General features: G+C 43.8%; 3 protein-coding genes across 5 annotated transcripts in view; all 3 read right to left on the bottom strand.

Moving 5' to 3' along the window:
- The window catches only part of COL9A3 (collagen type IX alpha 3 chain), a 34,616-nt gene extending 27,405 nt beyond the window's left edge, over positions 1–7,211 (bottom strand). The window contains exons 1-3 of the mRNA XM_031589966.2: positions 5,683–7,211; positions 4,413–4,481; positions 60–95 (exon numbers count right to left, since the gene is read on the bottom strand). Of these exons, the coding sequence (XP_031445826.1) occupies positions 60–95; positions 4,413–4,481; positions 5,683–5,748 (171 nt within the window). The 5' untranslated portion in view covers positions 5,749–7,211. The remainder of the gene's footprint in view (positions 1–59; positions 96–4,412; positions 4,482–5,682) is intronic.
- An 87-nt stretch (positions 7,212–7,298) lies between these two features.
- On the bottom strand, positions 7,299–18,465 carry OGFR (opioid growth factor receptor). 3 transcript variants are annotated; one of them, XM_031589945.2, is made up of 9 exons: positions 18,151–18,465; positions 16,236–16,289; positions 13,825–13,872; positions 13,143–13,205; positions 12,765–12,849; positions 12,323–12,401; positions 11,790–11,856; positions 11,340–11,488; positions 7,299–10,834 (listed from the first exon to the last, which is right to left on the bottom strand). In XM_031589945.2, exons 1-9 carry the CDS (start codon positions 18,370–18,372, stop codon positions 9,472–9,474), a joined length of 2,130 nt encoding a protein of 709 aa, XP_031445805.2. In that variant the 5' UTR covers positions 18,373–18,465; the 3' UTR covers positions 7,299–9,471. The 3 variants fall into 3 exon arrangements, with proteins under 3 accessions (XP_031445805.2, XP_031445814.2, XP_090008256.1); XM_031589954.2 differs by lacking the exon at positions 16,236–16,289 and having other exon boundaries at positions 18,151–18,464; XM_090152130.1 differs by lacking the exons at positions 16,236–16,289; positions 18,151–18,465 and adding an exon at positions 17,903–18,122.
- Positions 18,466–18,827: 362 nt separating this feature from the next.
- MRGBP (MRG domain binding protein) lies at positions 18,828–24,154 on the bottom strand. The gene is made up of 5 exons (XM_031591583.2): positions 23,908–24,154; positions 23,063–23,184; positions 22,452–22,533; positions 21,363–21,437; positions 18,828–20,112 (listed from the first exon to the last, which is right to left on the bottom strand). The coding sequence occupies exons 1-5, from the start codon at positions 24,137–24,139 to the stop codon at positions 19,922–19,924; spliced, it is 702 nt and encodes a 233-aa protein (XP_031447443.1). The 5' UTR covers positions 24,140–24,154; the 3' UTR covers positions 18,828–19,921.
- Between the last annotated feature and the right edge of the window lie 153 nt (positions 24,155–24,307).

The raw sequence follows: 24,307 nt of genomic DNA, 5'->3' as shown, positions 1-24,307 counted from the left end.
CTGTGCTCCGCTTCTTCCTAAGAGAACAAATAAGTTGACATCAGCCAGGTAATACTTACTGGAGGGCCTGGCAAACCAGGAGGGCCCGGCTCACCCTGAATAAAAAGAGAAAAGACATCAGCATTAGCGATGAACTTCTCCTTTCTGTTGGCTTCTTGTGACAGCAGTATGCACAACAGCCACGGTGCTCACACCTCCCTCCGTGCCCACTCCAAGATTTACCATGCTCATTATGAAGAAGGTAAATGCTATGGGATCCTGTTACCTCCTAAAGCAAGATGAACCTGGATTAACCCTTTTCACATTGCCAGTAGCAGTCTGGGAGGCTGAGCACGTGGGTATCACTGGAGAGTGTTCTGAACCACCACCACCATCTGCATTTCTTTCCACATATGCTTAGGAACTGTTTGCACTTTGACTTAGCAGCAAGTGAGGCGCAGAAGAAGCCGAATGGCTACTATAATTTTCAAGTATCTTCCACGACAAAACAGAGATGCTATGAGATCCAGGTACCCAGGACACACTATGAAATGGTGGTGCTACCAGAAGTTTGGGACTAAGAGAAAGGGAAGAAGAGTCTGCAGAAACTTTCTTCATGTGACTAAACCTGGACAGGAAAAGCAAATGAACAAAACTCCCAACTGATTTCAACCTGATCCCACTGCACAACCTGGATGAAATCCAAGCTTTACTTAAAAAAATATTTATTTTAAAAGTGCTCTTTTTTTTTTCTTTTTCTTTTTTTTTTTTTCTGATCCTAATGGAAACTGAATTATTGCCTGGAAGACAGTATTTAAAAAGCCTCTGAATTGCTCCTTTCAGCTCAGCCAGCCACAGTGCCATCCAGGAGCTCACACAGACCCCAGACAAAAGATGTTTGTGTTTTATTGTCAGTCCCTGTAAAAAAAACCAAACAATTGTCTGCAAAAGACAGCAGCTTGCTGAAACTCAACAGTCTCAGCTCATTCCTTGTTTTGTCCAGAGGCAAATTGCTTTGCTCCTCCATGTCCCAGTTTAGGTCCCTGGATGAGGACCTCTACTCCTGGCTTCAGGGTAAGTACTTTAGTAGTGTGAGCAGCTCATTTCTTGTGGGTGAGGAGGGGGCACGGGGCACGTTGATATCCTGGAAGAGGAAAATCTGTATGGAAAAAGACTGCTTGCTAACTGAGCAAGGTTAGAAATAACCCAACCCTTGCCATTGGTCTGATAATTAAGGGTTATTAGGCAGTAAACAAAGGAGTGCAATTTATAGCACAACTCTGTGTCGGCACTGTGAAGTCCCTGGGCTGTCCCATAGACTGGCTTTGATTTGCTCAGCCATGGGTTTACACACTGTGCTGGTGGCTGATCAATGCTCAGACCAGAGGGACATTACACAGAGCTGGCATTGTGCTCCAGCTTGATGAAGAAACTCTTTTGCTGTTCATTACCCACAGACTTTCCATAAATAGTTATCGTGATCATAGGTGGGGAAGGTCCCTCGCCAAAGGAATGAAAGGAGCAGTTCTTCTGCAATGAATGGCTTGGAAAGGCAGCATCCCTCCTTCACCACACTGCATTTCCAACCCTTTGCACATTTTTTTCCCCCCTCACTCCTGTGACGGCAATCCATACAGCAAGGTCATGGCACTTGTAAATGCTGTCTGGGACCATCTTAGACCTTGATCCTGCCATCGAGGACCCCTGTGGGACTCTGCAGGAGCTCCAGAACTTCAGTCAGATGAATCAAAGGCCTAATAAGTGTTTATGCCCTTAATGCCAGATCACTGGGAATTAGAGGCAAAGGTTGTCAGCAAAAGGAAGTGCTCCCCTGGGTGCTTCATGAGAAGGAAGTCAGTTTACTCTTGCTTAGCAAGCCTGCATTAAAGTCAAGCCATGAGATGAAAAGTGGGGGAAAAAAAAATAGAGCTTGATTTTTGAACAGCGACAATTGCTTATTAGCAATTTGGGGAATTACATTCCTAGAAATAATTCACAGGAACTTGGCACTAATTCTTTTGATCACAACATGCTGTTCCTATTCTTGGGAGGGAGATTTTGTTTGGTGCTGCGTATGAAATGTGAAGCATGTTAAAGGCTGTAATTACAAAGATTTCAGAGGAACTGAATGCTGCAGCTCTCAATGAAAGGAAGGAACAACAGCAACAGCTTCCAGAAATTGTACGTATGGGGTTTATTCCAAGATATTCTGACTAACTCAGTTGCATTTTGAGCACCACTCATGGCTCAGGACTTATGGTATGGGACCACCGAGCACGTTGGCACCACTCATCAATCTTAAAGCGACTCTTCCCACACAGCATCCTTCCAAAGCCATCTGTGAAGCTGATCCAGCTGGAGTGGCCTACAGAATTCAGACAACTTGTGTAGATAGGGCCAGAAGAGTTCTGACTGCTTTAAAAATAATTGCACTATCACAGAAAAACAATGAAGTGCCTTCATTCCTTGCAGAATTCACAATACTACTCAGGCTCCATCCATTGCTGCATTTTATATAGCATAACTTTTTGGAGGATACTGCCAGAGAAACAGTAGCCCTTCAACTGGAACACTGCATGAGCATCCTCAACACCAGCCACAGCCACAAGTCTCTTTTTGTGCAATTCTTTAAAGGTCTGACTGCCTGATTGAACTACAGAAGCTATCTCTGAACAGCTGGCTTCATCTCCTGTTAACAGAGCACCTGGCTCAACCTGCATCTGGATGAGGGTTGTAGTTTGTGCCTGTTCAAATGGCAGATTGCTCCCATGCAGGCAGAATTTCACATCTGAAGGTGGGACTGCAAGACTTGGTGCTTTAAACACTTTACTCAGCAGTTTGATTTATTAGGACTCAGTTCTTCACATTAATTAGATGTCAGTCCTGTCCCACTTGGAACTTTCTGAAGCTGTTAGCAGTGGATAAAAAGGTGTAGATTCACACTATAAGTGTTTCCCCAGGTTCCCATTTCCAACAACCATCAGAAGCAATGCTGATGAAGCTCTTGAATAAGGTGCAAATTATGCTGTAGAAAGGAGCAGAACAGCAGGATCACAGAGATTTGTTTCCTTCCAAACGCTGTTACCTAGAAGTTGGTTACAACCTGAAGTCTGAAGGGCTTTGTCCCTCCCAAATTCCTCTTCACACAAAATAATTATACAAAACCAGTCCCTATTCCACAAAGCCTGCTGGCCACAGACTCCGTGGGCTCCCTGCAGCTGCAAGGAATGTGTTTCCTTTGCCCTCCTCCCCTTAGGCCTTTTATCAAAAAGAACAGCGGGGAGATATCAGCTCTGAACTTCATGTGCTACAAAACCAGAGTGAGATTTCCAGTAAAACAGCTTCCTTTAGTTGAAAGGACACTTCAGAGGGAATAGCTGCAAATCAATGAGGTTTTCTCTTCAGACCAGCACTGCTCACACAGCCTCTATGAAAGCTCACCACTGCAAACAAAAAAGCTCCTTGTTCACCGCTTACCAGGGAGCTAACATATATCTTTTTTTTTTTTTTTTCCCCTTTACATTCTTATCCAAAAGAAAATGACCTGCAGGGACTGAATAGAGTTTTTCAAGGCTGCTAAAAGGCCCAATTGCAATAAGCACTACTCAAAAGGAGCAACAAAACAGGAAACTGGTCTTCTGTATTTGAAACCATCCTGCTTAACATTTATCTGATACTCTAACCCAGTGTCATCTACAGAGCAAATACAGTTCTTCTCTAACAGAGTCACAGAAGCAATGTTTAATTTCTATGGAGACAGCTATTAAAGGCAATAGGACAAGATTCTTTTCCCCTCTCTGATATCTCCTGGGATACACAGCATTCTCCCTGCACAGGACACCTACAGAACTGCCCCCTGAAATAAAGGGTTTTTTTGCTGTTTGTGCCATTGAAAGAAACACATGTCTGAAAACCAGTGGGCCAGATTCTGACTTTGCACATCTCAGTGTAGATTGGAGATGCCACACTGACTGTTGAAATAAAACATAAGTAAGAGCAGCATCCATGTTGAGTTTCTTCAGGCTCTCCATGAACATGGATGCTCTGAAGCATCACAAATCCCTCTGAGCTACACAACATGCAGTAACACTGACCCACATCACATTCATGCACTCAACCTTCCACATTTTGTTCCGCCTCCTCTCCAGACAGCAAAAGAGAAAGACACAGCTCTGCAGGCACAGCTGTGAATTCTTGTACACATGCTATCTTTATCCTGAAGTCTCCCAATATAGGATATGGATCCTACAGTGAATAAGGCCACTCAGTGCCTCCATTCTCCATTCTAAGCATTGCAGGACAAGATCTTGCTCTCCACATCCATCCAGCCCTGCAGCATGGCCCAAAGGCTTAGGAGGACCAGCAGCACCTCTCAGCTCAGCTCGCTTTGCCTCTGCTCCACCCCCTCCCTCCCTCTGCCATGTGGCACTCACATCTATGCCGTCCTTGCCAGATGGTCCAGGGGGTCCTCGGGGTCCAGGAGGGCCTTGTGGTCCTACTCTCTGAGAGGATCGGGGGGATGAAGAGGAAGAAAGAGATTATTTTTCCATCAGAATAAATACACAAGCTAAAGAAGAAAGCAATCACTGAGTTCCACAGCTACTTCACCTCACAGGGCCCCACACCATCCTGGGCAAACTTGGAGGAGCTCAAAGCAAGGCTCTTTGGAAAACATTTTTAAGCGAGCACAGCCTCAGGGTCTCCAGCCCATTCAACAGATGGGGAAGGAGAGATGGGAAGTAAACGGGCTTGGTTGTACAGGCTGTGTTCCTTACTGCCTATAGAAATGATCCTTATGGGGCAGAGGGGGGAAATGCAGGGTCCGTGGAAAATAGATGATAATGTGTAGCACTAAAAATGCATTCAGTCCCAGCCTGATGGCGGTGATGGGGACAGAAGGACACTGCTGAAGTCAGAATAAGAAAGGGAAAAAATCTCCCGAGCAGGATGTCATTTGAAAATCTGGGATTTTGGATGTGTAAGGTTGGGGGAAGGAAAGAAAGGTCTGATAAATGACTTCTGTATTGAGAGGACTCCAGAGAGCAACTTGCTTTAGCGCTGGCAAAACAAAGGTTTCATTGTGGAAGCAGCTCTGCTCACAGCAGATGAGGGCAGCTCTGAATTTCCAAGCCAGACTGCAAAAATTCCTTACTGGCACAACAAAAAAAACTCACTGAGGAGTTATTTCCTCAGGCAAAAATATTAACACCACGCAGGGAAGTTTAATATGGCTTCACAAGCAAAGTGAATAAGGATTCAATACATTATTTCATAAATGTGAAGTTTCAAAAATTCAGAGGGAAAGAATAAAACATTCTCTGACTCATGGAGAACCAGATCAGGAGATCCCAGGCTCACGGGCACCTCACTGCTTCACTGTGAAAGAAATCTATTTCTCTTGTAACAACAACTCTTCCTTTCCTAGGGCTTTATCTCTTGCAGCTCTAATTGAAAAAAAACCAGTACTTGCACAGAAAGCATAAGCAGCAGCTCCTGCACACAAGAACACGAAGTAAAACCTACTGATGCAGGTATGAAAACAGCTCCTCGCTAGGCACAGAGACTGCATGCTTTAAATAAGCTCTAGATTAATGACCTGCTATTTCCACGTTTCATCCTGTAGTTAGAACATGCACACATTGTAACATAACTTTCTCTTATACACTCATTTCTTGAACATAAAACCAACGTGAAAATTCTTACCTGAGCTGATGTTGTGGCTAATAGCTGACAAAGGAAGAGAAGCCCAAGAGTGGGGAACACAGTCATCGTGCCCAGGCTCTGTCTCTCCTTTTTACTCCTGGGCAGCCAAACCGTTTCTATCCCCCTGGATCTTGGCTTACAAATGAGACTTCTTGCCTCCAGATAAACCTGCAGCTCCCACTGGAGGGGCAGAGCTCAGGAGCACAGGCAAGAGGGGCTGAGCCCAGAGGAAAGAGAAGGCTTTGCAAGGAGGTGGGAGCAGGAGGGGGAGCAGCAGGCAGTCATGAAGAGAGGCTCTCATTCATGCCCTGCTGGGCAGCCCCAGCAAGGAGGGAAGAAACATAAGGAAAAGCTGAACTACAGACACACACAGGAGAAAATTCTGCAAATACAGCTGGAAATACATTGTTCCCTAGGTCTCAGCTGAGACATTTCTCAAAGCGCATCATCACTTCAGTGCTGGACAGATGAAAAAGTAACTGTCATCCACTGCCTGAGGCTACTTGAAAAAATTATTATACATGTAACAAGTGCAAGAATTACAGAGAAATGCACTTACTGCTTTGTGAGATGGTTTGTTAGCTCTGCCACAACTGTTTTTTGTTTTTCCTCGAGGGAAACCCAAAGAAAACCAGGCTTATTTCTTGAGGAAGTGATGAATCCTGACCAGAGGACAGATGACCACAGAGAGACGAGCACAAAGAAAGGAGAAATTTTTGGAACTACAAGGAACTAAGGAAGAATTGCCTCTGAACAGTGCAACCATTGCCAAATTAATCCCCAGAAGGTGATCCCAAACAGCAGCCTGTTCACAATGAAGCAGACAGCTTCAGGCTTCCCTTTATTAATTAAAGACAACTTCATCGAAAGCAATACTTGGAAATGGAGAGACTAAACCGGAGGACTCATCAGGACTGGAATAAAACAGCTGATTTGGTTAGCAAGAGGAGAGCAGTAGAAAACCAAGGCTTTACAAATTTAATCCTAGACTTCTATTTGACATCCTTACGCCAGGTTTTATGAGCAAATAGTGCATGTCTGCCCAGCTCTCCAGCAGCCCATATTTCACCACCAGCTTTTACAGAGGGTTAGAGGGCTCAAACATTTACCAGCATCTACAAGGATTTTTGGAACAGTCAGCCAGGGACAGAAAAGGAGAGTGTGCCTGTCTGTGTTCACATGGCTTAAAAGTAAATGGAATGCTTTTTAGACAGCTCAAACCCCACAGGAACTCCACAGCTCATACCTTCTTCACAGAGACCAACCGATGGCAAAGCAAATCCAGCTTTCCCCAGCTCCTCTCAGCAGCTGTGGCATGCATTTGTTGAGCAAGATGAGGGAAGGGTGATGTTTTCAGCTCAGAAAGGGTTTACTGAAAAAGAGTTTTATCTCGTGTCCCAAAGGGAGAGGCCCTACAGCTAAAGCTTCCATACGCACACTGGAAACTGCTCAAAAAGGGAAGTTCTGGTTTATTCTACTGAGCATCACCGTAGCTTCCCACCACATCCACTTGGGAGGTTCCAAAGCAACAGCAGATGGCTACAAGATGGGTTGATAGGCCAGATCCATGGTCACATCTTGTCCTCAAAGATGAAAAACGTAAGTGGAAACTGGTATGCATTAAATACATGCTTTAATAGGTGATGTTAATGCAACAGACCGTCATACAGCTCTGAGTGCTGAAAATACATCCTGTGGACTCACTGCAAACACCTACAGCCGAAACTCTAAACTGAACACAACAGAGAATGGTTTGTTTTGAGCACTCCAGACTCACTGTGAAATCCCATTAAACAGAAGACAAACTGCACATCACCATACAAGATTTATGATTGATGCCCCAGCTGAGCATATATTCACAATGAAAATGTCATTAAATAAAATACTTCAAATCTGTACAAAAAAACCATGATTAACAATTCTTTATGAACCTTTCATGAAAGAATTTTTACTCAACATCTTCAAGCTTTTATATCTGTAGAGCTAAGTGCATTCTTATTGGCTATTTAACACCACCTTTTCATAAGAAATAAAATATTTTAAAAACATTGAAGCCTGTTTCCAGCACGCGTGTGACCATCGCCATTAAATACTAAGCTTGCAGACTTCTGTTCCCACACATGAGGATATGATGTGCTGAAGCAGGGCCTGCAGCCTGGGGAGGAAAATCACAGAAAATCACAGACCAAATTCCTTGAAAGATGAAGCTTCTAACAAACAAAAAGCTGTAGCAGAGAGGCCAAACGCTGCACAGGCTGCTGCACTGCTCTCTGGTGAGGTGGGTGAGCCTCTGTCTCCTACACAAAATAAAACACCAGAAGTAAAACAATCTGAGCAAACACTATGTTGGACTTCTCTGTTCAACAGCTGGTGAAAGCGTTTCCTCTGCTTCCTGAAATGGGTCCTCTGCTGCAAATCTCTCTGAGCAGAAGTGCTGAATTGTTTAATATTCCCTCAGACTCGGTTGGACCCTACACAAGTCAGGCAGAACAGCCAGCAGAGAGGTCAGTAGCATAAAGGCAGGAGAACAGTGGGCGAGGTCTGAAAGTAAATTGTTGATGGCTGTAAATGAATGAAGCAGACAAGCATATCCCCTCCAATTAAAGCTTCAATTAACTGACCCACAACAAAGCTCCAGCAGTAACCAGACATGCTGCACTCAAGCACGACCTCACAGTCTGACAAGCTGATCATTAATGGTAGAATGATCCTGCCACAGCTGGGATGCAGGTTAGAGCTGAAACATCCAGCTTCATCCAGCAGGCCAGCAGAAAAGAGCCCCTCGGGTTGCTTCAAGTAGCAACAAAATCAGAGAGAACACAATGACAGAAGCATTTGTTCCATTTTAGCAATCAAGGAAGAAAGGGCTTTGCATCAGCAGTGGGTAAGTTTATGCGGAAGACTACCAAGCTCCTGAACACAGTGGAAAAAGCTGGGGAAGAGGTGCTCCAGACAGCTTTATGCAAAGTCTGAAGGTTTTTTTTTTCTTAGAAACCCGTAGACAATTTGTATTCTCAATAAATTCAACAAGCACTATGAAACAACAACTGCAGAGGATAAAGGAAACAAGTAGCCCAATGTTTTTGCACCATGGAGAACATTATCTGTACACTAAGGTTAACACTGGTCAGAGACATCAATACTACACATTTTATCCTGGTCTTAATTCAAACTTGTTTTCCTACAGGAGGAGAGGCAACAAAACTCTTACATGATGCAAAATCTCTCATCTCTTTACATGATGCTCTCATCTCTTTCAGGTAAATGCCCCAGGAAAGAGACACCTCTGCAGGAGTAAGCCTTCTGTGAAGGTGCTGCCTTCCAAAACAACCAAGAATTTATATGGCAATAGAAAGGTCTGGCAAATTAGATCATGCTATCTTACATTAAAATTCATGTATTTATTAAATACTAATTCAAACAAGGAATCTGATTAACGTTCTCCTTCTTTAAAAGGGACATACCAGAAGCAAAGCAAAGTGCAAAAAATCCCTGTTGCTCCAAGAGAATTCTGAACATCAGATAAAAAATAGGAACACAAACAACACAGCTTGTTGAGGAAGATGACTAACAAAGTTTTTCTCTGTAGGGTAACCAAGTGCTGGTTCTCAGCAAAGTCACTACCGATGACCATCTTATCAAAGTGAGGAAGGGTGAAAGTGAGACAGGGGTGAGCCTGAATCAGTCCAGTCAATGTTTATTTTCTCCATAGTGTACAGCTCGCAGAAGTTGGCTCTCAGCAGTTAGGGCAGCACACCTCTGCTTGCTTGAGTGCTCACCGTGCTGCTCTCATGCTGTTGCTATGTGCTCTTCACCAGCCTCTGCCACACGCTCAGAGCTGTCCGTTCTTTGTATTGCAACCTCACCACTGTCTTGTTCAGTACAAGAGGATGCAACGCTCTGCTCAGGACTCCCTGGAATTTGTTTGTTGCCTGTGGCTTTTGCACCTTCTTTTTCAATTGCATCTGCTGTGTTTTTATGCTGTTCTACCCCACTCGCCTCACTGTTGCTTTCCAGGAGGGTGATGTTACAGGTGTGCTCATCACTCCTTGCTGTGACTTGATCTGCACTTGACTCCATGCCATCGCTCAGTGGAGAAGGCTGAGCAGTGCTGGGAAGCACAGAGGCAGCCGAGGAGTTCAGAGCCCCACCATTTGCATTGCCCTCAGCCTTCTCACTCATCTCCTCCACAGCTGCCTTTTTCTCACTGACTTTTTCATCTTCAGTCTTAGCGTTTGGAACAGATGGATGTGACTGGGCACTGTGAGCAGGTGGGGCCATGTTCAGATTTATGGCCAAGTTGATATTTTTATTTCTTTGTGTTCTTTTATCAACTTTCCTCCTCTTTATGGCAGCATCACCAGCCTCTGGCACCGTTAAGTCTTTGGGGTTTGCATTTTCTTCTTTTGGTGATTCTTGGTTCTGTCCTGATTGTAAGAGCGGATCCAAGGGGATTTCTGCATCAATTGCACATTCTTCCAGATTACTGGAGATTTTTTCAATATCAGAAGGGCTTTTTAGTTGTCCACTCTTAATGGTGTCTGCCAAATTTGCATCCAGTTTTCTCTTCTTGCTCTCCTTTCCACAGTCATTCTCTGTTGCATCTTGCAATTCAGCCTCACTGTTGCAATCGTTCTCTTGCTGGGCACATTGAGTTTTTTTCTCATCTTCATCATCCCCACCTTTTGAAACACATTTACTTGTCTTCTCCGTTGTGTCCTCTTCATTTGCTTCAGTTTGCAAGTCAGCATCTCCAGCCTTCCGCTCCTCCTCCAGGGACTGGTTCTGACCCTCTTCCACTGAATCATCAATCTTTTTACCAGGAGTTTTCTGTTCATTTTCAGCCTTTTGGTGCAGCTTTGACTTGGTGGAGCGGGGTCTGTACTTCAAGAGTTTGTCATGGGGCCCCCACACAAAGCTGCCTTGAGGTTTGTAGTGCTGCCAAGCATAGTGGACTAGTTCTCTTCTCTTCTGTTTGCTTCTGATAGTGAACAGGAAGTAGTCCAAGGCACTTCTCTTGACATTTGGTAATGTCTCATTAACAAGAGTTTCTGTTAGGAAAAACTTTACCAAGTGCACTTGATAGTGTTCATATCCCAACTCCCCCAGGCACTTCAGGATGCGAGTAATCCGTAAATTGTTGTGGCTAAACCTGAGACAAACAGATGATTAAAGTTAAGAGAAACCCTTACAATCCTGAGGTCATAATGAACCTCTGGGACATCTGCAGAATGTTTTGTGTACTGCTGACAGTGATCTGTAAAAGACTATTTCACAAAGCAGATGGAAATACAGGCTTGTCCTACTTCTAATACACTTATAGCAACAATCTTCAGCAGTACCTTCCTAATCCCTCTTGAATTAACTCAATTACCTGGAAACTTTTTGACTTTCTGAATCACTCACCAATAGAAAACAGCCATCATATTGGGTCATACATACAAGACCATGCAGCCCAATATCCTGCCCCTGACTGTGGTAAGCCTTGTGTCAACAACGCCTTGATTTGTCAGGTACAGATTTTCTTGACTTTGACTTTTTTTCTTCTCAAACAAGCATATGGCTGTAGGTAAATGATCAGTAGTACAAACAAGCAGGTAAATGATCAGTAGTACAAACAAGCAGGTAAATGATCAGTAGTACAAACAAAGACTCACCGGTTCAAGTTTAGAAACCTTTCAGCCCAATTCTCTGCTCTCTTGAGTTCTCCAGTTTCCTGGTTCACGAGAATTATTCCATAAAATCTCAACATGAGTTGATAAGCACGTATAAACCTTTCCATAACTTCCTCTGAGTTCTTCAAGGCCTGAAAAAGAGAGACCAATGAGTACAAGTTGCAATTCCCTCATAACCTACATCCCTAAGCAGGATTTAAATGTTAAACAAAGCTTAATTATATCATTCATCACTTCATTTGCTGCTGCTAGCAACTGGCAGACACACAAGACAGACAACTGCTTATTAGTGCTTGAATGAGACCTGTTCTCACCAGGGCCCAAAGAAAGCAAGGGGGGGAAAGAAGTCCTACACTTTAGACATAAGTCATTTAGGGAAAATTCTAACACTCTTCAGATTTCAAAAGAACAAGGCACGTATGCTTTAAATACCTGAATTTCTTGACACGTGAGTGGCTTCGCACGAAAATTCATCCCATGTTCACGTAAAGGAAATAGCCTAAGAAGAAAGAATTTTTCAGCCCAGCTGAGCAAAGATGATATCCAACCCAGGGAACCCACTTTCTTAAAACTCAAATGATTCCAGAAACTGTGAGATCACAGGAATCTCACGGAGAGTTCATATTCCTATGAACACAGAAATAGTTAATTAGAAGACAAATCCCTTCCATAAAATAATTGTACACAAAGGTGATAAATAACAGCACACTTTGCTTATTTCCATCTCTCACTCCAATAAAACTTTGTTCTGCAGGATGTTAGAAGACCATGCATTACTGAGACCTATTACCACAGCTGCACTGGGAACCTGTGTCTTCAGGATTTCCAGAGCATTGCTTCCAAAGGTACGGAGAGAAAAGAAAATCGGCAAGTTTTACTTAAGAGTAATTCTAGACTTTGTGGGAAGGTGAATTCAACAGCATGTATACAACTGACACAGGCACAACATTCACGCAGTATTTTACCACTGTATGTATGAATGGTTTTCTTCCAGAACCTCATAGTTGTCCCACCAAGATTCAAGCAGATCTTCAATATGCAAACCTGAAGAGAAAATACAAGACTGAGGCAAGAATAAATGAAACCAAATGAAAACTGAAGTAGCCAGTCATTCAAGATAGTTCATTACCCGTAGCCAGGGGTTAGCATTCAGGCATTGATTTATCTACTGCACAACTATCCTGAGAAGTCAGAATAATTAAAAAAGAATCATGTATTTTCTTCAAAGCAGCAAACAGAAAATTAAAGAAAATGCAGCAGGAACAAAGACATTTTAAAATGGAAATTGCAGAGTGTTTTTTACCATTTGGTTTTTGTTTTAATGGTTGTTCCACATGGATTATACTTCCACCAACTCCAACAGCTGCAGTAGAGCTGCACTGAGCAGTCATCAAGCAAAGTACTCACCATGGGGCATAAAAGCAATCTCATTTTTGTAGAAGCTCAAGTTCCACATATCTTCTTCCTCGTCAGTTTCTGATTCTATCAAACCCTGGAAACAAGAACAAGAAATCAACAAGCAGCAATAATGCAGTACTCACCTCAGCACTCCTCCTTCCCTCATATTGGGAGCACAGGCTAAGTCCTTGAAACCTCTAGGAAATAACAGCTTGTTTTTGATGCACCCACGTGAACATTACCCCTCTCCCTCATAAATTAATCCTTTAGAGCTATAAGCCTCAGCGTAAAGATAAAAGGGCATCTTCAAACCTAGAACACATTCCTAAACTTAGCATGCAATGAGGAAAAGCCACGAGAGCAGGTGCACTATCATGAAGTCCATACCGGGTAACAATGCCTGTATCTCTGCAAGTCTCTTGCTGCATTCCAGTTGCGCCTGCTTGAGAACTAGAGAAAAGTGACAGATCAGACACCAGAATAACGTGGTCTTCTGAAAACAAAAATCCAGTCTGAACTCAGCATTTCTCACACATTTTCCCCTGTGCCCACCAGTCTACAGCTCCAGCACCCCAAGAACAGCCAGCTCCTACTGGAGTCAGCCAAAAGATTTTTCTTCCCAGTTTTATTAGGCTCCTCATGTTTGATGTCTGCCTTCTATCCCAGGCAGGTTTTCCTACAGAAATGGTCAGAGCTAGCTGGAAAGTCCCTGAATGATAAATCTTATTTTGTTTGTTAATTCAGAAACTTTTAAGTAGACAAATTAAGGTCTGTCTACCTGTCCCTGAATCACTACGTGCTTCAGTCAAGAGAGATCATACTTTAAACTGTAGAATTCAAGATGCATAAAGATCATTTAAATTCAGGACTCTTCTTTCCTCCAGACATTATTCAGCATGCATTTTCTTCATTTTTGCTTTCTACTCTACAGCAGTCCTGCTGATCTGTCACTGTGCTCCTTTAGATAACAGCCACATGTTCACATTAGGTATTTATTTTACTGCCATAATAATCATCATTTTCATTGCTGCCCATGTCTCCAAGAAACCTAACTGTGTGCCAAGCCTACCTTAAAAGCCCTCTGAAATAATGGTGACGAATTGGATCTTCTTTGTCCCTACAAAGAGAAGGCATTTAGAAGGAAACATACTGAAACAGAACAAAATAATACAATAACACCAAATGAAGCTACCCACAGAAGTAATTCACATGATCCCTATTCGTTGCCAAGTGACAGATTTACCTAGTTACAGCTGAATTAACATGGCTTTATTAATATTTAAATCACTGTAGAAAAAAAGTCTGTGCTGCCACATTTGCCTGACAGCGAGATATCAGGCTCTCCTTGCTGGATTCATCATACTCATCACATGCACAAAGAAATCACAAAGAACACTCTTGTTTCTTCTGAACTTCGTGGAAGTGAAAGTTGCAAACCATTTTTTAAAAATATACATTTATAATACATATATATTTACATTTAAGTGCATCACTTCCACGGTAGGAGATTTTTGTGACAACTTGTAAGCAACAGAGGCTGAATCTTGCTGAGTGCTACACCATCTTGTCTCAAACCACGACAACACTGAAAAGCACTCGCAAACATCAAGGCACAACCATCAAAACAAACAAGATTACTTGTGAATAAAAGGATCCACCCAATGCAAAGCACACAGGAGCTTAGAGGGTTCAGCAATAGCCAACAAGACCGAGCCTTTGTGAACAGGGATGAGGCAGGCAGAATCTTGCAAAACAAGCCTTCTAAGAAACTCAGAGGAAAGAGGCAGCAACTGGTCTCTCAAGTTACTTGAAAGCTTCATTTGCTACTACTTAACTTCCTCTGCCTAGAGAAAAATGAAAAGGAAAACCACTTTGCATTAAACAGTAAACAGCCATAAGTGGTTCCACTAGCGCAGGAGCAGGATGAGATTTCCCAATTTCCCAACAGCTCCTTGTAAAGAAGTAATCCCTCCAACTGTACTGTCCACTGTTAGCACTTAAAATTAGAATCAGGTACAGCAGTGGGGAGATGATCAATGTAGAATTTTTAAAATTACATTTAAATATACATTTAGTTACACGCTATGATCCCCATTCATTTGGGTGACAGGAATTAAAACACAAACAAACCTCCAGGTTTGTGTGGTTTTGTTGTTTGTTTGTTTGTTTTTTTAATGTAACAAGCTGTGATGTGACCTAAAATAATACCTGCCTACATTGCAATACATTTCCCACAGCCACACACTCCACACTGGATTAGAAATCAAGCACTGGTATCCCATTGCTGCAACATCCACTGCCAATAGAGCAGCTAGAATCCTGTGTAACTACAAAAAGCTGTGCTATGCAGTTAATATTTGGAAAATAAATGTGGCTGCAAACATAAGACTGAGATATCTACTCAGCCAAAGCAGAGCAATATTGTTCTTTCATTCAAGATGTAAGCACTGACCAAGATTTAGAGCTCTGAGATTCATCAGTGCATTTAACTGTAAGTTTTGAGCTCCACAGATTAAATCCTGACACATGAGGAATTCATGACAACTGCCAAATACAGAGGAATCAATTTCAGACGTTCCTTACACTTCAGAATCAAAAACTATGTCCTTTAACACAGTTAGTTGAGCTAGATTAACAGGAAAATAGCTTTAATTCTGAAAAATGACTGATCTGCTGAAGAATAAGCATAAATACAGAGACAGGCACAACACAGTGGTGTAAGGTGCTATTGGGCTGCTTCAGAAAGAAGCTGGGTCAAGGAAGAAAGCAGGCTGTAGCACAACATGAGGAAAAACAATATGGGGAAGCAAAGAGCAAGAACTCAGCCCTCTGCCCATGGAGGTGTTGTTCCTGGATTTCTACAGACTTCAGTAGAAGCCACACAGAAATGCGACCTTCACTTTCTTTCCAGATTATGGAGACAAATTTGTACGCCTTATTTCTCACAACACTCATAAGCAACTTTAGGTGGGATTCCACCTCCAGCACTGCTGAAGCATCAATCAGAACGTGCACTGCTTCACAAAGAGCACGAGGAGAGCAGAGAACAAAGCTGGAGAGAGTAACACCAACTGTGTTTGGCTGGAAACTGGAAATCAAATCCAACTGAAAGGGCTGAAAGGATGCAGAGATTATCAACAAGAAAGAAGACAGTCCTAGGGGAGCGATGGAAGCCTTCCATTTGGGGATGGTTAGGAGATGGCAGAACTGCAGGGCTTGTTACGAGGCTCTGAGCAACGCAGCACAAACCCCATGCGCTACAGCAAATGAAGAGGTAATCTCTGAAGATGAGCAGAAGCCCTAAGATGTTCTGTGGTCACTCTTAGAAGAAGCTTAAAGTGCAAAAGAGTTAAAAAGACACCTGCAGAAATTTGTAATTACAAATATGGGGTATTTGCAGAGAAAAAAGTGGCATGCAAGCATAAAAGAATGTGAAGGTTTTGAAAGCGTGTAGTGAGAATAATAAAAAAAACCTCTAACCTCAGAATTGAATAAATACATTAGCAGCTTCAGGAATATAGTATACCATCTAGGCTGAGGGGAGAAGAATTAAAGTTAGTGTAATACAAGGAGAAGTAGGAACTTATTTTGGAAGCTGACTCCTGGCTTTGGCAAGTTGCAAAGGCACAGACTTATACAAAATGATGCACAGTTTCTTTTTGTGCTCATTCTCACTCCCTTTAAAAAGGAATCAGGCACTGTAAGACAGGTGATTATACATCCATCACTGAAGGAAGAGCTCCACTTTAAAGGTGAAGAACAACATTCCAGGGGCATAAGTCCCAGAGACAACATCTTCCTCAAGGCAAAGCGAAAACAACGGTCCTTGCTTTTACTGCTGTCACAATCCAGAAGTTGCTCTAAGAAAATAAAAACCTAAAGAACAAACATCAGAAAGCACAATCTGAAAGTTCAAGGGATTTTATCAGGTTTTAAAATTTGTAAACAAAACCAGAGCCCTAATCAAGAACAACAGAAAATTGACCGTGTGCCATCAAACAACGCAAACCACATAAAGGAACAGGCAAGGATCTTCCGTTCCACCTAAAACACCTGTGACCTCACAAAGATCTATGTAAATAGCTGAGGCCTCACTACATCCCCATGAAGATGTGCGTGCCCAGCTGCTCTATTTAAACTTTGATTTTGTTTGCAAAGTGTAGGGGGTGTGGCTTTGTACTTAGCCATTGGCATTTGGAATATTGTGTTACATAGAAGTTATATATTTTTAAAAAAATAGGGTTATTTTATTCACTTAGCGTTTATAGAAGAAAAAAAATTAAAGTTTAATACTAAACCCATTTAAAAGTTTATTAGAAAGCTTTATCTTGTTCCCACCCTGAGGATACAGATGCATCCCTGAAATGAAACCAGAAGCAAAAGACCAGTTTTCATTTCCCCAAAAGGGGAGGAGTTAACAGATAACAGTGTTTCTGCTGGATCCTTAAAAGGCTGAAGAAGAGTTTTGCATTTGCAAAGCAACGTTGTAGAAAAAATTACTGACACCCACTGTCCAACAAGAACACTGATGCTAAAGATAGGAGCTTCAGATTAGACAGGCTCCTCATAAATTAAAGTTGAATCAGTGTAAGAAAATGGAGACAAGTGTTAACGTTTTGCAGAATATAACTGCAGTTCTGAGAACATCAATGGATCTTCTCAGAGTTGCCATATAACATCTCCCATAAGAAAAATAAAAAAAGGCTAAAGGAAAGAAAAACTTACAGCTCATTTTAGTAAGTGAACAGGTCTGATGGTTCTCCACGACACGAAAGAGAAAGGACACTGTAGAGCACATCAGCATAAAGCAAGGATCTGTTGCAGACACCATGCTATTGTGCCAAAACAGCGTCCATAAGAAATGGAGAAAACATGCTGGCACCACGTAGAAGGCAAAATGCTCTTTATGGGGTAAAGCAGCCGTACCATAGGGTGTGAGGGCAAAGAAAATACGAGAACCCTGCATGTGGCAGCCTACTGAAAGTTAGTTCTAAAGCTCCAACACAACCCTGCCACTGCTATCTGAGTGGCAAAGACATCATTTCCAAACGGGCCTCAGACTGCCTCTTCTCTTCAAGTTAGAAGATTGGTTTCATCGAGATGAGGACAGAACTACGTGCTAACGATTGCTGCCAAAACATACAAACCTTCTGACTTATTTTAAGTACTTCACCTGCTCCAGTCCCCGGCTGTAAATCGGGATAGGAAGAAACAGGGGCCCAAACTACAGGCAGAACGAGAAGCAGCCGGGCCAGGAAGATGCACGGACAAGGGAAGACGCGTCGAGGAGCCGGGGCCGGAGGAGGCGTTCGGACAGGTGCACGCAGGGCTCTGCCGCCCGCCCCGCCCGGCATCGAGCGGGCTGAGGCACCCACCTGGGCCTGCCGGCACCCACCTGGGCCTGCCGGGATTCCCGCGGCGAGCTCAGCACAGACTTCTCCGCATCCTCCGGCTCCTCCCCGGCGGCCGCCTCCGCTCCCTTAGGCTGGCCTTCATCGCCATCCTCGTCCCCCTCCTCCTCGTCGTCGTCTTCCTCCCAGGTGGAGTCATACCTCCAGAGGCACGTCTCGTCCCCCTCCTCGTCCTCCTCCGCCCTGAAACCGAACCAGGCCGCCATAGGAAGCCGGGCAGGGGAAAAGGAAAGCGAAAGGAACGCCGGGCCGGCCCGCACAAAGCCGGAGCACGTGGGTCGGGGCGGAGGAGGTGGAAGGCCGGCACGCCCCGCTCCCTTCCTGCGGCGCGGCGCCCCATTGGGCAGCAGGCGGCTCCGCGCGGTCCTAGCGCCCGCCCGCCCGGCCCGCCGCCATGCTGGGATCACCGCCTGCAGCGAGTCCGCCTGAGGGAAGAGGACGGAACGGCATCCTGCAGGCACCGGGCGGCCTGAGCGGGATTCGCTCTCCTTCCCATCCTAGCTAAACGGTGGTGGGAACAGGGTGCTGTAGGAGTGGGAGCTGTTCTCCTTCCATCAGCAAGACTCGGGTGAGAAAACACCCCCGCTGCTGCAGCACGGTGCACGTGAACGCTCGCACACGTGGGGTGAAAAGGAAGCTAGGAGATTGTTGGTTCCTCACCTTAAAGACAATACTGATAAAGTAATTCTTTTTATTAACCGCTGGTCAATACGGTGAGACAAATTCAGCAATGTTTCAGCTTCTTTCAGTCACCATTTCACACGCTGGTTGACTGCAGTCCATCTTTTCACAACTCAAAAATAGTAATTTCTATCAAATCTTACTATTCTGGTATATAAAAGATAAGCGTTACAACATCAGTAACATCTTAAATTACAGAACAGGAACAATGCTTTGCAACACCAATTCCACATCTAATAAAACTGCTTAAAAATAAATAATGAAGTACAAAACCTGCTGTTACATACTACTGTAGTACAGACAGATGAAGCAACATCTCCAAGTTTAGGCACAGCTCAGCTGATCCCTTTCAAAACCATGTGACACCAGTGGATATTTAATTTAGGACACTTGTTAATAATCCTCCCTTCAGGTGTTGTCATTTTCACTTCAGTTACGGTACTTAAGCTTAGCAAGATTGAAAAAAGTTACATCACTGAAGTAAAAGTTGACTTTCCTCCAGCAAATGGTGTGAAAAAATACCTCAGCACAGTAGTCGTATTTAAAAGGATTTTGGTTTTACTGAACCAACAGATTCAGATATTTGATACAAATGCTATGTTTGGATAAATGGCCAAACAACATTACCCACAGAGGGTCTGTAATGTTCAAAGACAGTAACCAAGCAAAGGCGAAAACAACCAATTCAAAATTTATAGATACAACCTCTATTTTTCATGAATTGAGGCTCTGTGTCTCACTGAACACTTCTTTCAGGAGCTGTTCCAACACGGTGTGTGCTACTTGGAAATACAAACACTGCAACTGTTACATATGCATAAACCCTCCCTGCTGCCAGCTTTCTCCCTGAGTGCCCTGAGCAGGTTGCCTCCGTGCAGCTTGGTGCCACGGCACAAACAGATCAAGGACAGGCACAAAGTCCTGTATGCATAAAGGCAACGTGCAGGTTCTTCAAATACCTGGCTCAGATATCATCTCTTTTGTGAGAAATGTTCACGTAATAACAGTCCTACTATTTGTTTTTAATATTCCCTCCTCATGTTCCATAGTCAGTTACTTCTGTTGTTCACAGTTTTATGTCCTGCGTCGTTTTGCAGCACTGGGGCTGGAAGGGTTGCTGTTGGCATTTAAGACTTTTTCAGTGACTCTGTTGCGTTTCCTCTTATCAGATCCTTCTTTGGACCCAGAATCTGATGAAGTCTTCTCCTTTTCTTTGCTGCTTGGCTTCTCAGTTGTTTTTCCTAAACTTCCAGAAGGTGTAAAAACTGAAATAGGATCAAAGTAATGATTCCAGATCAGACTCGTGGCACGTAGGCAAACAAGAACTGATATAAAATCTCTTTATATTACATGAAACTTTTCAAATAAATACATTCTCAGCACCTTTGAAGATCCTTTAAGTATTACTTTCACTTTTTAAAAGGCATGGCTTTCTTTTATTATTTGATTTCAAAGATGGGCATGCATGTTGACAGGACAGAAATGACATTCATTAAGTGGAAACAAGCAGCACTTAAAATACTTAATGGGAACACTTTACATAGGACCAACCTGTGAGATATATGAGCAGTGGTCATTACATTTGGGATTTTAGATAGGTTTTAAAACAAAACACCCAAAATGTGAAATTTCATATATTTTTAAAATACATTTTTAGACCTTTATTACACTCATCCTTAAAACACTTATTCTGCAATATTATGACATTATACAGTTAACAGTTGGCTTGGTCTGTTAAGGTAAATAGCAGGACCTCTACTGTCTGTGGGTGACTTTGTTCTATAGCAAAATATTTTTCAAAAGTAACATTTTCACTCATTAAAGAGGCAAGATAATGCATAACAAACACAGCCAAACCCAACCTCACTCTGCTCTCCTTCTCATTTAATTATCTCAAGTTTTGATTTATTGGCCTTAATTTCTAATAAAGAAATCTAACAATCACAGAATGGCCCAGGTTGGAAGGGACCTCAAGGATCATGAATCTCCAACTCCCTGCCACATGCAGGGCCACCAACCTCCACCTTTAATACCAGCTCAGGCTGCCCAGGGCCCCATCCAACCTGGCCTTGAACACCTCCAGGGACGGGGCTGCCACAGCCTCTCTGGGCAGCTGTTCCAGCACCTCACCACTCTCTCTGTAAAGAACTTCCCCCTGACATTCAACCTAATTCTTCTCTCCCTCAACTTCAAACCATTTCCCCTTGTCCTGCTGTTATCAACCCTTTCAAAGAGTTGACTCCCCTCCTGTTTATAGGCTCCTTTTAGGTACTGAAAGGCCTAACTTAGAAGCTATAGAACTGCACACATGAATTAGGAGTGAGGCAGAATTCTCCAAAAGAATCAGATTCTGTAACTTCCTACATTACTCTAGTTCTTTGCAATAGGCACATGCTCAGTCCGAACAGAAATAACAAAATACACTATGTATGATATTTACATTTTAACATTAATTTTTCAGAAACACGGTTGGTTTTTTTTAATCTCATTACACAGCAGAGAGTTACAAATTTACCTTCTTCTGGACCTGCATGTGTTTCCATCTCTTCTTTTATCTCCTCTTTCATTTCTTCTTCAATCATCACTTTTCCTGTGGAATTGGTCATTAAGCAATGGTTAGATGGTTTTCAAGAACCATACAGAGTCTTTCTCCATTAGCAACCTCAGCATATGTGCAGTGTGCACAGACATTAGGCATAACAGTAATGCTCTTAGAATTAAAGCATACAAACTATCCTAAAAATAAGCATGTCCTAACAGTAAAAATGCAACGGTTATACCAGCAATAGGTATTTGCTACAAGTCCAAGTCGAATGGAAGTTTCTTCTACTACTGAAACTGTAGATATACAGTAAAAGTACTTTTCTAATGTATGCTTTGAAACATTTGCTGAAGTGCTGTTCAGTGGCCTTAATCATTCATATTCAACATACAGCCATAGAAATATTATATACAAAGTATATAGAGAAATGTTATTACACTCCATAGACTGCCCCATAGCTTCTTTCTGAAAAGATCTTGCTACAAAATGAACCACATAAAAGTGCACAGATGATCTATTTCAGCAAAAAGGTCCACCTTAATCCAACAGAAGTCTCAACAAAATGCAAAACCACGCAATAAACAACTAACTGCAAAGAAACACAGTCTGTTTTTCATTCTGAAAACAGGCAGCAGTGAAGCATGTGGATTTTTTGCCCAGAAGCTGAATCTACATGGTATAAACAGAACCTGCTTGTGCCATATTAGCATTCATCTTTATTATATTTAAGAATACAAGGAATACTGTGTGGAATTTGACCAAAGGTCTGTCTTGCCCACTAGCCTACTTTCTACAGCAGAGAATCAAAGAGGCTGATAAATGGGGAATATGAACAACACCAGCAGGGTGATCCTTTCCCCGATTATTTCCTTCAGCCAGCAGATTCAAGAGAGGTATCTGTTCTCTATCATCAGTACACCTAACACACCAGTCTGAAAGAATAGCGATGTATTTATGCTAGTAGGGTACATTGTTATGTTCTTTTCTGGGAGTTCTGTTAAGCTATTTGTTCTGTGATGGGCCTAGAGCAACAAAAAATAAAAGATTTTTATCACATCTTACCTTCTCTCACTTCTTGAATCAGTTCATCAGGAAGAATAAAATTCTTCTCTATATTTGGAAATGGAAGAATCTCAGATTCATGCTTAGTAAGGAAATAAAGATTTTTATGATTGATCTTGGTAAAAATAAAAAAATATACATAGAGAATAGAAATGCAATCTCAAGCTCTATTTTAAGTGCACTTAGTAGCTAAGTAATTCTTAACAATTCTCAGATACTAGGGAGTAAGGATGCTCCTGATGTCAAACTGGTTCCTAAGTTGAGATCACGACTCATGACCATTAGAGACCATTTCTGGAACCATGCTGTGGCAGATTCTTAAAGATATATATAAGCTGTCTGTTTGGTACCTAAATACCTGTGTAAATGTTTGCTGGATCAGCTCTTAGGCAATTAAAAATAAAAATAGAATAAAATCACTAAAAAGTGAGAACTCAGTATGGCAAAAAGGAAAATGCAAACCAAAACACAGTAAGTTTTATAGCTTCCCACCTAATGCACTTTCATACAGGAAAAACTTCATCACCTCACTGAAACACACACAGTGTTCTGTAGCTTGAGAGCTGTCAGGTGCCAGGGATTACGGCCAATCAGGACTTCCTCATACTCACAAGAGCCTGCATGTCATACATGGTGCTCAGATGGTCCCAAATCACTTTGGAAGAAATCTGCCGTCCAATATTCTGGCTGAATTTATCTCGGATACAAATCATGTGAAAATGGCGATTCACACCTGGGGGGAGAACTCAGTGCAATTAACACTGCCAACAGCTTCCTGTGTGTCACAAAATAATATCAATCATCAAAAAAACAAACAAACAAACTATAATCACAGGGAAATCACAGAATGGCCGGGGTTGGAAGGGACCTCTAGGATGATGAATCTCCAACCCCCTGCCACACGGAGGGCCACCAACCTCCACATTTCATAGCAGCCCAGGCTGCCCAGGGCCCCATCCAATCTGGCCTTGAACACCTCCAGGCACGGGGCAGCCACAGCCTCTCTGGGCAGCTGTTCCAGCACCTCACCGCTCTCATAGTAAAGAACTTCTCCCTGACATCCAACCTATATCTTCCCTCCCTAGATGGGGCCATCACACAGCACGGCGAGATGAACGGCATCCCGTCAGCACTGCCCGGCTGTTTCTGCACCCTGCACCGCAGGCGCCGTTCTGGAGATGAGCCGCGGTTGCCCCACTCGGCGCAGCCAGAGCTTTCAGAGAAACGGTGCGAGAAAACAACCCCAAGAGGACAGGGAGAGAGGAGGGCGGGCCGTGCGGGCCGAGAAGCGCGGATCGGGAGGGGCGGGCACGGCTCCGCACGGCGCTCGCGCTGCCCGGCCCGGAGGCCGCTGGGAGCGGCGGCCCAAGCAGCGCCCGCCCGGCCCCGGCGCCCGCCTCCGCAACCCGGCCAACGCCGCTACTCGAGGCCGAGGCTCGGCGCGGCCCGCTCTCACCTACGGGCTTGTGGCCCAGCATGGCGTGGAAGAGGCAAACCTCCACTTCGGGGCTCCACACCACCACCGCTTCTTCCGCCGGCACGCCGGGTTCCGGGGCGGAGGCGGCCGCCGCCGCGGCGGCCGCAACAGCAGCGGCGGCGGCAGCGACCGCCGCGGCGCTCCCGGGTCCGGCCGAGGGCAGCGGCGGTTTCTCCGCAGCGGCGGCCGCGCCGCCCTCCGCCTCGCCCATGGCCGCGCCGTGCCGTGCCGTGCCGTGCCGTGCCGTGCCGCCGCGCGGCGCCCTCTGCCGTTCCCCCGCGCCGCCTCCCGCAGCGGCTCCTGGCGGCCGGAGGAGCGGGCCGGGCTGTGCTGGAGGGGGGGCAGTTTTGAGCGGTTTTACTTCAGGTTTTCGCTGGAG

Source organism: Phasianus colchicus, chromosome 17 (assembly GCF_987193195.1).
Source record: "Phasianus colchicus chromosome 17, bPhaCol1.hap1.1, whole genome shotgun sequence".
Classification (NCBI taxonomy): domain Eukaryota; kingdom Metazoa; phylum Chordata; class Aves; order Galliformes; family Phasianidae; genus Phasianus; species Phasianus colchicus.
The sequence above is the reverse complement of the archived record's forward strand: the minus strand, read 5'-3'. Positions and strand labels throughout refer to the sequence as shown.